This window comes from Oncorhynchus gorbuscha, linkage group LG17 (genome assembly GCF_021184085.1).
Source record: "Oncorhynchus gorbuscha isolate QuinsamMale2020 ecotype Even-year linkage group LG17, OgorEven_v1.0, whole genome shotgun sequence".
Classification (NCBI taxonomy): domain Eukaryota; kingdom Metazoa; phylum Chordata; class Actinopteri; order Salmoniformes; family Salmonidae; genus Oncorhynchus; species Oncorhynchus gorbuscha.
In genome coordinates, this window is record NC_060189.1 from 51,766,592 (window position 1) to 51,782,545 (window position 15,954).

Sequence of the window (15,954 nt, forward strand, 5' to 3'; positions counted from 1 at the left end):
TTGATTGATTTAGTCAAAAAGGGCGACTGCACTTCCTGATTTGGCCTTGTTTTTCATCAATGCGCAATGCTAGCGGCCATGACTGAAGGCAACGAGAGTTGTCTTCAGGGTGTGTTTTGATCAGTGGAGGATCCTCACAGGGGGAAGGAAGAGGACCTTCCTCAGTGAATTTCATAAAAATACAAATAGTGAAACAATAAAATGTCTCCTTTTTTAGATAACTATACTAAATATATTCACATATCACCAAATAATTGATTAAAACACACTGTTTTGCAATGAAGGTCTACAGTAGCCTCAACAGCACTCTCTTGGGTAACACCATGGTGTAGCCGGAGGACAGCTAGTTTCTGTCCTCCTCTGAACAGTTATTATTTATTTATTTAAATAATTTAAATAATTTCTCCCCAATTTCATGGGATCCAATTGGTAGTTACATTTTTGTCTCATCGCTGCAACTCCCTTACGGACTCGGGAGAGGCGTCCTCCGAAACACGACCCAACCAAGCCGCACTGCTTCTTGACATAATGCCCGCTTAACCCGGAAGCCAGCCACACCAATGTGTCGGAGGAAACACCGTACATCTGGGGACCATGTCCGCGTGCATGCGCCCCGCCTGCCACAGTAGTCGCTAGAGCGCGATGGGACAAGGACATCCCTGCCGGCCAAACCCTCCACTAACCCAGACGATGCTGGGCCAATTGTGCGCCACCCCATGTGTCTCGAGGTTGCGGCCGGCTGCGACAGAGGCTGGAGTCGAACTGGAGCATGGCCTCGAACTGCGATGCAGTGCCTTAGACCATTGCGCCACTCCGGAGGCCCCTCTGAACAATTTTGAGCAAATTAATTTCTTAAAAAATTAGGGAGAAGTAAGAGAGAGAGAGCTAGTTATATTTAGTTGTATTTTCTTCCACTTTCACTTATCTAGCTAGCTAGCAAATGCAGCTAGCTAGCTAGTTTAGCATACTCAAACACCCGGCTCAAACAGCAAGAGATACTATGTTAGCTAGGCTATCACTGGAACTCTTCTGGGTCAAGATAAGCTTTTGGTTTTATAAATGTATTGCCACCGGGGCCTGCCGGTGTAACTGCTAAACTGCTTGCTGTACACTGTAACGTAGCTGGTTTAATAATGCATAAGTTATAGTAGCTAGCTATGTTGACTATGACGTTAGGTGACAACTATGTAGGCTGTGTGTAGCGGTCTAGCAGTTATGGAATGAAGGTTTGGCTTGGAAAGGTTTGGAGAAAAAATGTTTTTGTCTGGTCACATACAGCTGTTGTGTTGTGCATTGAAGTCCACAAGCGAAGGGAAAAGTTGCGAGGACGAGAGCGCAAAGATGCGAGTAGGTATTATAGTAGGAATTATACACTGAGCAAATTATCATGTTTTTTGTATGTAGCTGCTATGAAAGGGAACTGTGTTTGCAGTGATCAGGGGTGTATTCATTCCGCCGATTCTGTTGAAAAACATTTTTTAAACTGAAGCAAACGGAACGAAAAGGGGATAACCATACCTTAATTTGTCCAATAGAAACTCTCATTTGCAACTGTAGGACTAATGACTACAACCTAGATCAGCTAGATGCAGGCAAGAGTCTGCAAGGCGGTATTGAATGTGTCAACTGTCTGGATTACTCAGATTTTTATCTTGACCTATTGTAGCAACCTCATGATGGGTATATGGACAATTTGAGTATCATGTAGTATCCTAAAGTATCCAGTATCCAGTATCCTGTCGATTGTTACATTGAGCTGGACGAATAAAATACGAATGACAGTCATTCAATATGCTGTAATAGAAAAGGCCATGATCATAAAAAGAATCCTCTCAAATGGCACTGACTGTCACTGGATTTGATGTGGTTGTTTCTTTGCCATTAAATCACAACAAACAAGGGCAGTAGTGAGTACAGCGAGGTAAGCTAAGCTAGTTTTGCTATGAAGAGAACAAAGTTTTGAAGTTGAGGCCTTTCTCCCCCGACGGTCAGCTAATTGACCCTTCGCTTAGCCTCGCCCTAGGATTTTGGGTAACCAATCGCAGTGATTTAAACTGTTGTCAAGTCCTCGGACAAGCTCATGCTTACATTGCATGAAAGCCAGCGAGGGCTATGGCAAAGTGGTCTTGTGATAATTGTTTGTGTTTCTGCTGATCAGAGGCAGCAGGCGCTCCACGTTAAATGAATGGGGACAAGAGAGGTGAATTGTTTTGCTCTCGAGGAAGGGTGCCATTGAGAGGAGTGATTACTGGGGTAGGGGTAAATGTGAAAGTTGACCAACTGAAGGGGAAGATTCCCGGTGTTTATAATGCTCATCATTTGGTGCGACACAAACAGGGAGGGTGAGTGGTGAAACAGAAGAGTCGCTGTCTGTCCTTTTGAGTTTTGATGTTGTGTCTTTGCCCGACAAAGGGATGTTAGAATATATAAGTTATCCCATACAAGCTTTTGTGCCAAATACGTTATGTTGTTACAGGTGTCAAGCTTAAGTGCAGTGGCAGCAGAGTATAGGAGGGAGGTTCCTAGATGTTAGAAGTGTGCAGAAGGGCATGATACAAAGGAATGTGTAGCATTGGGCAAGGTAGTGGTATGTGTTAATTGTAGGGGTGCCCATGGGGCTGGAGATCAGAAATGTCCAGTGCGAGAGAGGCAGGTTGAGGTTTCCAGGGTCAGACATTACATTTTACATTTAAGTCATTTAGCAGACGCTCTTATCCAGAGCGACTTACAAATTGGTGCATTCACCTTATGACATCCAGTGGAACAGCCACTTTACAATAGTGCATCTAAGTCTTTTAAGGGGGTGGGGGTGAGAAGGATTACTTTATCCTATCCTAGGTATTCCTTAAAGAGGTGGGGTTTCAGGTGTCTCCGGAAGGTGGTGATTGACTCCGCTGTCCTGGCGTCGTGAGGGAGTTTGTTCCACCATTGGGGGGCCAGAGCAGCGAACAGTTTTGACTGGGCTGAGCGGGAACTGTACTTCCTCAGTGGTAGGGAGGCGAGCAGGCCAGAGGTGGATGAACGCAGTGCCCTTGTTTGGGTGTAGGGCCTGATCAGAGCCTGGAGGTACTGAGGTGCCGTTCCCCTCACAGCTCCGTAGGCAAGCACCATGGTCTTGTAGCGAATGCGAGCTTCAACTGGAAGCCAGTGGAGAGAGCGGAGGAGCGGGGTGACGTGAGAGAACTTGGGAAGGTTGAACACCAGACGGGCTGCGGCGTTCTGGATGAGTTGTAGGGGTTTAATGGCACAGGCAGGGAGCCCAGCCAACAGCGAGTTGCAGTAGTCCAGACGGGAGATGACAAGTGCCTGGATTAGGACCTGAGCCGCTTCCTGTGTGAGGCAGGGTCGTACTCTGCGGATGTTGTAGAGCATGAACCTACAGGAAGGGGCCACCTCCTTGATGTTAGTTGAGAACGACAGGGTGTTGTCCAGGATCACGCCAAGGTTCTTAGCACTCTGGGAAGAGGACACAATGGAGTTGTCAACCGTGATGGCGAGATCATGGAACGGGCAGTCCTTCCCCGGGAGGAAGAGCAGCTCCGTCTTGCCGAGGTTCAGCTTGAGGTGGTGATCCGCCATCCACACTGATATGTCTGCCAGACATGCAGAGATGCGATTCGCCACCCGGTCATCAGAAGGGGGAAAGGAGAAGATTAATTGTGTGTCGTCTGCATAGCAATGATAGGAGAGACCATGTGAGGTTATGACAGAGCCAAGTGACTTGGTGTATAGCGAGAATAGGAGAGGGCCTAGAACAGAGCCCTGGGGGACACCAGTGGTGAGAGCGCGTGGTGAGGAGACAGATTCTCGCCACGCCACCTGGTAGGAGCGACCTGTCAGGTAGGACGCAATCCAAGCGTGGGCCGCGCCGGAGATGCCCAACTCGGAGAGGGTGGAGAGGAGGATCTGATGGTTCACAGTATCGAAGGCAGCCGATAGGTCTAGAAGGATGAGAGCAGAGGAGAGAGAGTTAGCTTTAGCAGTGCGGAGCGCCTCCGTGATACAGAGAAGAGCAGTCTCAGTTGAATGACTAGTCTTGAAACCTGACTGATTTGGATCAAGAAGGTCATTCTGAGAGAGATAGCGGGAGAGCTGGCCAAGGACGGCACGTTCAAGAGTTTTGGAGAGAAAAGAAAGAAGGGATACTGGTCTGTAGTTGTTGACATCGGAGGGATCGAGTGTAGGTTTTTTCAGAAGGGGTGCAACTCTCGCTCTCTTGAAGACGGAAGGGACGTAGCCAGCGGTCAGGGATGAGTTGATGAGCGAGGTGAGGTAAGGGAGAAGGTCTCCGGAAATGGTCTGGAGAAGAGAGGAGGGGATAGGGTCAAGCGGGCAGGTTGTTGGGCGGCCGGCCGTCACAAGACGCGAGATTTCATCTGGAGAGAGAGGGGAGAAAGAGGTCAGAGCACAGGGTAGGGCAGTGTGAGCAGAACCAGCGGTGTCGTTTGACTTAGCAAACGAGAATCGGATGTCGTCGACCTTCTTTTCAAAATGGTTGACGAAGTCATCTGCAGAGAGGGAGGAGGGGGGGGAGGAGGATTCAGGAGGGAGGAGAAGGTGGCAAAGAGCTTCCTAGGGTTAGAGGCAGATGCTTGGAATTTAGAGTGGTAGAAAGTGGCTTTAGCAGCAGAGACAGAAGAGGAAAATGTAGAGAGGAGGGAGTGAAAGGATGCCAGGTCCGCAGGGAGGCGAGTTTTCCTCCATTTCCGCTCGGCTGCCCGGAGCCCTGTTCTGTGAGCTCGCAATGAGGGTAGTGCAGAAGTTGTCATATGCTGAGGCAGTGAAGAAAGTAGAGGAAGATGGGTCAAGGAGGAGGGATCCTTAGAAGAGTGGTGTGAGTAGTAGATCTGTACCAGTACTGAGGGATTTTTATTTATTTCACCTTTATTTAACCAGGTAGGCTAGTTGAGAACAAGTTCTCATTTGCAACTGCGACCTGGCCAAGATAAAGCATAGCAGTGTGAACAGACAACACAGAGTTACACATGGAGTAAACAATTAACAAGTCAATAACACAGTAGAAAAAAGGGGGAGTCTATATACAATGTGTGCAAAAGGCATGAGGAGGTAGGCGAATAATTACAATTTTGCAGATTAGCACTGGAGTGATAAATGATCAGATGGTCATGTACAGGTAGAGATATTGGTGTGCAAAAGAGCAGAAAAGTAAATAAATAAAAACAGTATAAAAACAGTATGGGAATGAGGTAGGTGAAAATGGGTGGGCTATTTACCAATAGACTATGTACAGCTGAAAGGACAATTGAGATGTACAAACTAAAGGGCAACAAGTGATATATGTTTCAGTAAGATTGGATTTTTGGCATTTACAGCAATGGTTATCAACTGTACTGTAGGGATGGAAAGTCACAGAAAATTGAGGTGGTGGCAGATTCAGAGAGATATTTGGGTGTGCAAGACTTGACATTCATCAGAAGAGTTACAGGGTGTGTTAAGTGGTGGTGTCCCATCCTTTCAGGCTGTTGGCCTGAGGTAGCACTAAATTGTTTTAAATAGTGGAGTAGGGTGGTGGTTTTTAGTGAGTGTAGGGTTAGATGGTATGGTATTTGTTGATTTATATATTATATAAACTCAACAAAAAAGAAACGGCCCCTTTTTCAGGACCCTGTCTTTCAAAGATCATCGTAAAAATCCAAATAACTTCACAGATCTTAATTTTAAAGGGTTTAAACACTGTTTCCCATGCTTGTTCAATGAACCATAAACAATTAATGAACATGCACCTGTGGAATGGTCGTTAAGACACTAACAGCTTACAGACGGTAGGCAATTAAGGTAACAGTTGTGAAAACTTAGGACACTAAAGACGCCTTTCTACTGACTCTGAAAAACACCAAAAGAAAGATGCCCAAGGTCCCTGCTCATCTGCGTGAACGTGCCTTAGACATGCTGCAAGGAGGTATGAGGACTACAGATGTGGCCAGGGCAATAGATTGCAATGTCCGTACTGTGAGACGCCTAAGACAGCGCAACAGGGAGACAGGACAGACAGCTGATCGTCTTCGCAGTGGCAGACCACGTGTAACAAAACCTGCCCAGGATCGGTACATCCAAAAATCACACCTGCGGGACAGGTACAGGATGGCAACAACAACTGCACCAAGTTACACCAGGAACGCACAATCCCACCATCATTGCTCAGACTGTCCGCAATAGGCTGAGAGAGGCTAGACTGAGGGCTTGTAGGCCTGTTGTAAGCCAGGTCCTCACCAGACATCACCGACAACAACTTTGTCTATGGGCACAAACACACCGTTGCTGGACCAGACAGGACTGGCAAAAAGTGCTCTTCACTAACGAGTCGCGTTTTTCTCTCACCAGGGGTGATGGTCGGATTTGCATTTATCATCGAAGGAATGAGCGTTACACAGAGGCCTGTACTCTGGAGTGGAATCGATTTGGAGGTGGAGGGTCTGTCATGGTCTGTGACGGTGTGTCACAGCATCATCGGACTGAGCTTGTTGTCATTGCAGGCAACGCTGTGCTTTACAGAGAAGACATCCTCCTCCCTCATGTGGTACCCTTCCTACATAATGACATGACCTTCCAGCATGATAATGCCACCAGCCATACTACTCGTTCTGTGCGTGTTTTCCTACAAGACAGGAATGTCAGTGTTCTGCCATGGCCAGCGAAGAGCCCGGATCTCAATCCCATTGAGCACGTCTTGGACCTGTTGGATCGGAGCGTGAGAGCTAGGGCAATTTCCCCCCAGAAATGTCTGGAAATGTCTGGTGAATTCCAGGACAGATAGTATTTTGACCATTGACCAGATCCAATGTGACCAACCTGATCCTGATTCAAGTGTCCTCCATTACTCTGAAGCGGGACTGGTGTCTGGCCACTGCCTCAGCCTTCTGTAACAGCTCCTATTTTTTAAATTTTTTTATTTGACCTTTATTTAACTAGGCAAGTCAGTTAAGAACAAATTCTTATTTTCAATGACGGCCTAGGAACAGTGGGTTAACTGCCGGGGGGGGGCTAGAGATCCTGGGTTCAAGTCCAGGCTCTATCGGGAGACCCATGGGGCGGCGCACAATTGGGCCAGCGTCGTCTGGGTTAGGGGAGGTTTTGGCCAACAGGGATGTCCTTGTCCCATCGCGTACTAGCGACTCCTGTGGAGGGCCGGGCGCAGTGCATGCTGACACAGTCGCCAGGTGTACGGTGTTTCCTCCTACACATTGGTGTGGCTGTCTTCCCGGTTAAGTGGGCATTGTGTCAAGAAGCAGTGCAGCTTGGTTGGGTTGTGTTTTGGAGGATCTACGGCTCTTGACCTTCGCCTCTCCCGTGTAGACTGTAACTACCAATTGGATACCACGAAATTGGGGGTAAAAAAATAATATAAAAATGGCTCTAACTTAATTTGAAAATATCTACAAAAAAAATTACATTTCAAAAGATTAGATAAATTTACCACAAAATAATTTTGTTGAAATATCTCCAAAAGTTGTTCAGCAGGAACATTGAAAGCCAGGGAAAATGTTGGGAAAATAATTTGGTGATATCTTGCATTCTTTATGTGAATTACAAGGGGGTGGTGAGTTACCCCCAACTACCATTTATTAGATTTTTTAAAGAGCATCTTATGAACTGCACACACACCAAAAACCCTGTTGTTTTGACAAGTGGCAATAAATCACTGATATCGATTGGGGGGGAAATCAGGTTGTACGCACTGTTGAAACTAACACAGCTAAAACAAACACTGGAGATATTTGTTAGATCCAGTGGTGACCAATCATTCAGGGCAGGTGGGGCTCTGTTTTGAGCCCCACATTTTTAGCAAATAATTTCCCCCTTAATTTCGCCTATTGTTCTGACTTGGTGTACACAGAGAATACTGTAAGAAAGGCCCATGTTCTGAATTCTGTCGCTGTACATTTCAAAAGTGCCGAACAAATAGTTATATTGACTGCGTCCATCCTAGCTCACTCGCTCATTAATGTCTTAATTGAAATTACGGAATGACTTTTATCTGCTCGTCTCCTTATGCCATAGTTTGTACATCTAAATTGTCAGTAGAAACCACATTTGTTTAAGTAAGTCAGCCAAATCAGCTATGCCCCACCAAGATTTACATGCTAAAATTGCCACTGGTTACATCACTGGTTAGAGAAAAACCTGCAGAAGACAGTGAGCTACATTTTCGAGTGATCATGATTTTGATTTGGGAGTCGCCAAAATGGAAAGAGAAACGCACCACTTATTTGTCGATATCATTTTGAAATCAATTGCACGAGAGTGGGCAGATGAGGATGTGACATTTTCTAAAGATCGTTCACCGGGTGGATGTTTATTTATTGTGACAAATGATAATGGAAACTGTGTTTTTTTAAATAAATTATTGCCAAATAATTTTGAAGGTACGTGGGGGCATGTGATGTCAACATGTAGGCCTTACTATAAAGCACCACTCCGCATTTAATTCTAAATGCCTACTGCCGGCTAAATCTATTTTTCAATTATAAAAATAATGTTTCTTTGCAGGGTCTTTGTCCTGACTTTCAAGAATTGCTGAATTGCTTTTCTGGTCGGCTGAATGCAATTTTTTAAACCGTCCAATTATTTGCAATGCAAGTTTCACCATGGCACTTACCGCAGCGATACTTTGCCACATGATAATTTTTAGAATATGGCAAATATGAGTACATTCTTGCATTCTATCCATGCTGGCTTTCGTGAGCTACCTGAGACATGAAAGAGGTAGGTGGGAGGGAATACAGGCTATCGCCAATTTATTAATGCACAATTTGCCTAAATGAGCAATGGAAACACTTCACCCACTACATTTTTTGTCAACACTTTATTTTATAGGAATGACGTAATTTACTTACATCCGTTTTAATTGATACAATGGAAACGCACCTGAGCAGGCAATTGTCGCATCTATTTTCAATGTACACTTTCTAAATGTCAACAAAATATCACAGGACAAGTTAATTGAAAGAAACATTGCTAGGTTGGCTGCTAGTTAAGTGATAATTTGACTGTCTAATCCATGTACTGGTGTGTGGACAGCGACTTTAATAGAGACCGCTCTGAAATTTTCCTGCTATTTTCCGGTCATTTAATTAACTCTGCATTCTAAGTACTGTGCATCCCAGTGTGTGTGACAAAATCAATTGTACAAAACCAAACATATTCATCTGTTTTGAGCAATCAATCGTATGTCATCTTGATGACTAAACCTTTATACTAACATCACCAATCTGAGGTAAAAAGGACGTGTAAAACATTTTATGGTGTGGAAATGCAAGCTTGTGTAAGGTTGTAACACAAACTGTCCACACGAGGGAAATTAGCGCAATATACAGTAATTTAATATCGCAAAAATAATTAAAGATGTCAATTTAAAATTATGGTATATATTGCCCACTCAGAAACTATTGCAACAATGACATCTATTTCTCACTCATTTAACCATTTAGAGAGTTTGGTACTGTTTGGTATATAGCCTCATTATTGTTATTTAATTAACTGTTATTTTTCTTAACTGCATTTTTGGTTAAGGGCTTGTATGTAAGTATGCAGCAGCCTGAACGTTTGATGTCCCTAGTCGATTTTCGCTACCTACGGTATCATTCCCCTTTTATCTTTGGTATCATAGCCAGCCTGGCTCGCTAGCATTATCAAATAATTTTGTATAACCAAAAGTAGCTACTACCTAGTACCAGTTATCTACATAGCTAATTACTCACCAACACCAGTGGTTTGATGGTTGACATGCAGCAGATTTGACCGTGTCGGATGTAATCCATTCCTGGCCATATTGTTGAAATGCACTGGAAGTTTGCATCATCTTTATGTAAGGCCATTTTCACTCCTATTTGTGCTTTGGACCCATATGCAGATTTGACAACAAATGTCCACATGGCAGCTGGAGCACAGTTGGGGGGGGGCAAGTAAGTAATCCAAATGAACTCACTAACAAAACTCAGTTTTGGACGAGACTGACTTTATGACCAAAATTATCATATTTACACTTTGTAGTCAATTTTGACACTAGAATGACTGTCATCGATGCCACATATGCCTTTTAAAAGCAGAAAAGTTGGTTCTAAGCTAAGGGGTTGACCTTCAAGTGTGGGACCATGCCTTTAAATGATCAAACCATTAAAGAGTTTCAAGTAATCAAATCAACTAACATCTTTGTATAGTACTCATAGCAATCCCTCATTGCTCAATCAGAAGATGCTCCATAGCAGGATGCTCATATCAGATGTATTGATCCAACATCCTCTCACTCTATATCTCTTACAGTCAGTAGACATGGAGGATGGGAAGACTGATCTGCTGGTAGTCAAAGAGGAGACAATAGAAGACGGACCAGAGAGCATTGACCTGCTGAGTGAACTAAAGATGGGGGAGCAATGTAAGGGCAACATACACTATATATACACAAGGTTGACATACAGTGCATTCAGAAAGTACTCAGACTCCTTCACATTTTCCACATTTTGTTACGTTACAGCCTTATATTAAAATGGATTTTTAAAAATTCATCAATCAATACACAATACCCCATAATAACAAAGCAAAAACACGTTTAGACATTTTTGCAAATGTATTAAAATAATAAAATATCTCACATTTACGTAGGTATTCAGACCCTTTACTCTGTACTTTGTTGAAGCACCTTTGGCAGCGATTACAGTCTTCTTGGGTATGACACTAAAAGCTTGGCACACCAGTATTTGGGTAGTTTCTTCCGTTCTTCTCTGCAGATCCTCTCAAGCTCTTCCAGGTTGGATGGGGAGCCTCACCGCACAGCTATTTTCAGGTCTCTCTAGAGACGTTAGATTGGGTTCAAGTCCGGGCTCTGGCTGGGCCATTCAAGGACATTCAGACTTTTCCCGAAGCCACTCTTGCTTTGTCTTAGCTGTGTGCTTAGGGTCGATGTCCTGTTTGAAGGTAAACCTTCGCCCAAGTCTGAGGTCCTGGGTGCTCTGGAGCAGGTTTTCATCAAGGATCTCTGTACTTTTCTCCGTTCATTTTCCCTCGATCCTGACTAGTCTCCCAGTCCATGCCACTGAAAAACATCCCACAGCATGATGCTGCCACCACCATGCTTCACCGTAGGGATGGTATTGGCCAGGTGTTGAGTGGTGCCTAGTTTCCTCCAGACGTGACACTTGCATTCAGGCCATATCGTTCAATCTTGGTTTCATCAAACCAGAGAATCTTGTTTCTCATGGTTAGAGTCCTGTAGGTGCCTTTTGGCAAACTGCAAACGGGCTGTCATATGCCTTTTACTGAGGAATGGCTTCCGTCTGGCCACTCTACCATAAAGGCCTGATTGGAGGAGTGCTGCAGAGATGGTTGTCCTTCTGGAAGGTTCTCCCATCTCCACAAAGGAACTCTAGAGCTCTGTCAGAGTAACCATTGGGTTCTTGGTCACCTCCCTGACCAAGGCCCTTCTACCCCGATTGCTCAATTTGACCGGGTGGCCAACTCTAGGAAAAGTGTTGGTGGTTCCAAACTTTTTCCATTTAAGAATGATGGAGGCCACTGTGTCCTTGGAGACCTTCAATTCTGCAGACATTTTTTTGTACCCTTCCCCAGATCTGTGCCTCTACACAATCCTGTCTCGGAGCTCTATGGACAATTCCTTCGACCTTTTGGCTTGGTTTTCGCTCTGACATGCACTGTCAACTGTGGGACCTTATATAGACAGGTGTGTGCCTTTCCAAATAATGTTCAATCAACTGTATTTACTACAGGCAGACTCCAATCAAGTTGTAGACACATCTCAGGATGATCAATGGAAACAGGATGCACCTGAGCTCAATTTCAAGTCTCATAGCAAAGGGTCTGAATACTTATGTAAATAAGGTATTTCTGTTTTAAAAAAAATTTTAAAATACATTTGCAAGAATTGATAAACTGTTTTTGCTTTGTCATTATGGGGTATTGTATGTAGATTGATGAGGGAAAATGTTTATTTAATACAGTTTAGAATAAGGCTGTAACGTAACAAAATGTGGAAAAAGTGACGGGGTCTGAATACTTTCCAAATGCACTGTACATTTAGCCTACATCCAGTAATAGATCTTCAATGGGTGATACACCTGGCTTTTATTTTTTCTTAATTTATCAAATGAAATCAATACAACTTATCTTTACATACAAAAACACACATTATAATGTATGATTTAAAAAAATCTTCATATGTAGAGTTCTCTGCCATATTAGTAAAGTCTATTTTGTAACCTCTTCCTGCAGGTAGTTGGCTGGAGGCTAACAGAGAAGACTGGGCAGCCATCTTGGATTCCCAGAATCAGGCCGGTGCAGCCAGGGACCCGGGGGACAACATCACAGAGCAGGCCAGGACCAGAGGCAACATAGTGGAGGTCAGTGGATGGGACAGCATCCTGAACTCTGGACTTGGGAACAACACTGTTAACCAGAAACAGACAGTCAAACACAAAACAACATCCAATCTTAGTTAGGGGTGGGCATTTGTCTGGCACGGAGGGAGAGAGAGAGAAAGTAGCCAAACCTGACTCGCTCTGGTTAGACAAACTTGTTGCTGCCATAGGTTATCTATCATACTATCTGGTAGTGCAAATCTTGACTCCATCAAATTGTTTGTAAAAAACTAGCTAAATACAGCAGTCAGCTAAGTAGCAAGGCCAATTAAAGCTATTTTGCTACGCTCCTCGTACAACTCTAGTCATATGAAACAGCCTACCTGTTGGATGATCAGTGTAGCCTACTCCTCATTTAGCCAACGTAATTCTGTAATTTTTCTTACATTTTGCATCGATTAAACATCTCCCTCTCAATGTAGCGCCACTTTGGTTGATTACAATAGCAACAAGCTACACCTGTGGAACGTGTGTAGGCTACCGGTGCGTCTTTTTTATGGGGCGCACTTATAAAAAAAAAATAATAATGTATATAATGGTCTATCCTTGTAGGCTATGTAGAAACGTCACAAAGATAATTGTATTTCATTTTAGACAAAGCCTTTTCATTGTTAAAATATATGTCAATTCTTTTTCTCTCAGAAATGAATTACTTTCCCATGTAATCGAATATTAATGTCTGTTGATATTCAAATATTCTAATAACGTGCCCATCCCTAATATTAGTCTTCATGGCAAACAGACTGGCTGAGACCAGGGCGAGGCGTAGATTTGGTCTGAGGGGACAGGAAGGTGTCTGTATGTGGCTAGAGAGAATGGACACAGACTCAGTCCTAGTTGTGATTCAGAGAGACTGATCGCGCCTCAGGTTAACCCCCTAACACAGTGGTATTCAAAGTTGGGGTCACAACTGAAGTGGGGTTGCCAATATTAGTTTTTTTAATGCATTTTCTGTATTTTTAAAAAATTTTTTTAATGAATAGTACAGTTTATTGTATGGGACAATATATACACATTTTTGAGAAAGGTAATTAGAAAAATACAATTTTAATGAATAAATGTGTTTTTTATTTTAATAAGATATGAAAATGTAATTATTTTGACATTATTTGTTGATGTAAAAATATACCGATTTTAAGGTTGTGTCATTATATTTGGGGTGGGGTCACAAGTAATGATTGCGAAAAAAATTCCTTCAGCCTGCCGTCTATAAGATGTATCAACTGGAATATGGACCCTGCGATAACACAGACACTCCCTGGCCTTCATCCTCCTCACACTCTCCTTATGTTAAACCAGACCTCAGACAATGCCCGTTCCTCAACACTAAACGGCTACACAAGCTCATTGACAAATGACAGGAGAAACTGAATCAGTAAAGGTGGAGGCATAAAAAAGAAGCGCTTCCCGTGTTCGTTCTGTGAGAAAGATTTCAGTTTCCCCAAACAGGTGGAGACCCATCCGAGGATGCACACGGAAGACAAATTATTCTGCTGCCATCTGTTTCTGGACAGTTTCTCTGACTCGTCCAACCTGAAGATGCACTAGCGGGTCCACATGGGAGAAATCTTACAGCTGCCCCCAGTGTGAGAAGAGGTTCTCCCACCAGCACCAACTGAAGATGCACCTGAAGGTCCACACGGGAGAAAGGCCGTTCTCCTGTATGCACTGCGGGAAGAGGTTCTCAGAGAGGAGTTACCTCGGGATACACCAACATAAAATGCACACGGCCCATGTATAGAGGGCCGCGTGTAACATGTAATGTAGTACTAGTTAGTTAGTAGTTCATTCTGTTGGTTTTGGATATAGAGCCCCACAGTGGAGTTGTCATAATACCCATAGAACCTCCTGGTCAAATAGGAAAATGGTTACAATCAATTCCACCATTCATTTTTCCCATAGGGGAGTTTAAAAACACTTACGATAAGGTCTGTATTTCGTGTAGCCTTACTCTGGCGTGACATTTTGATAACCATGTCATGACTTGCCCTGTTGGGTGAGGATCATAGAGCCAGATCTCCCCCTCTCCCCCACCAGTTTTATGACCGATCGTAAATACTGTGTAGAAACTCTGCCATTGGGTTTGGCAGGATTGAGGGGAAAGAAACCTCTTTGTTACAAGGAGATTTCTCCCGCCAAAACGGTAACATCAAAAGGTTGAATAATGAAACAATATTTCTACAATCCAAAACTGTTGGAATGGTCTGTGGGTACTTAAAGAACAATCTTGTCGAATTCATTACTAATTGGTGATGTAACTAAGGACAGTAGAACACAATTTGTGAGAAGATGTAATGTGATGTTCGCCTTCTAAATGAGATAATTGTTTTTCATATGAAGTCTTAACCAAGTCAGTGGCCACGCCCAGGTGAGCACAGACATTACAACAAAAGGAGGGAATGCCGCTTTTTTCCCAAGTGCTTAAATAGGACTCGTGACAAAATGTACATTAGTCAGGAAAACAAGGACAGGAGTCCCCACGTTGAAATGGCTACCACTCTATAGACCAGTTATGTGCAGTTCCAGCCTAATACGTTACAAATGTTTAAGAAATCTACAAAACTAAAGACTACACATTCACAGTCTGCAGCTGTATATGTAAAATAGTCTAAGAAACTTGACCGAAGACGAGAGGAGAACATTTCCCTATCGAACGACCATTGGTACGTCTGACGTATCCATTATAACAGACACTTCAAGAACAAAGCAAACAAGCTACGACTACAAAGGACATGGTGACCTCTGGTGGACAATCAGAGACTTACACAACCAGAGACTTGGTCGACTGACTCTCCAGAAAATGGACCGGCGATTTCAACAGGGAGACAACAAAGCCATGCAATCGTAAATATGTATATTGCAATTCTTATCGAATCAATCAATCAATCAAATGTATTTATAAAGCCCTTTTTACATCAGCCAATGTCGCAAAGTGCTATACAGAAACCCAGCCTGAAACTCCAAACAGCAAGCAATGCAGATGTAGAAGCACGGTGGCTAGAAAAACTCCCGAGAAAGGCAGGAACCTACAGAAGAACAATCTTCTGAGGGGTGGCCAGTCCTCTTCTGGCTGTGCCGGGTGGAGATTATAACAGTACATGCCCAAGATGTTCAAACGTTCATAGATGACCAGCAGGGTCAAATAATAATAATCACAGTGGTTGTAGAGGGTGCAACAGGTCCGCACCTCAGGAGTAAATGTCAATTGGCTTTTCATAACCGATCATTCGGAGTTGACAGCAGGTGCGGTAGAGAGAGAGTCGGAAACAGCAGGTCTGGGACAAGGTAGCACGTCCGGTGAACAGGTCAGGGTTCCATAGCCACAGGCAGAACAGTTGAAACTGGAGCAGCAGCAGGTGGAATGGGGACAGCAAGGAGTCATCAGGCCAGGTAGTCCTGAGGCATGGTTCTAGGGCTTAGGTCCTCCGAGAGAAGAGAGAGAGAAAGAGAGCGAGTTAGAGGGAGCATTCTTAAATTCACACAGGACACCGAATAAGACAGGAGAAATACTCCAGATATAACAGACTGATCCTAGCCCCTCGACACAAACTACTGCAGCATAAAT

At 43.8% G+C, this 15,954-nt stretch overlaps 2 protein-coding genes across 5 annotated transcripts in view; both read left to right on the forward strand.

Annotated features, from left to right (window-relative positions):
* Positions 1–15,954, forward strand: part of LOC124001614 (gastrula zinc finger protein 5-1-like) — a 532,153-nt gene that overhangs the window by 121,758 nt on the left and 394,441 nt on the right. The gene's annotated exons all lie outside the window — the stretch shown is intronic.
* LOC124001613 overlaps positions 1–15,954 on the forward strand; it is a 35,736-nt gene that overhangs the window by 12,614 nt on the left and 7,168 nt on the right. For all 3 annotated transcript variants that reach the window (XR_006832825.1, XM_046308558.1, XM_046308557.1), the window contains exons 5-6: positions 10,282–10,393; positions 12,244–12,371. Coding sequence is in view for 2 of the 3 variants with exons in the window: in XM_046308558.1 (XP_046164514.1) it covers positions 10,282–10,393; positions 12,244–12,371 (240 nt within the window). In the remaining variant the exon portion in view is untranslated. The remainder of the gene's footprint in view (positions 1–10,281; positions 10,394–12,243; positions 12,372–15,954) is intronic.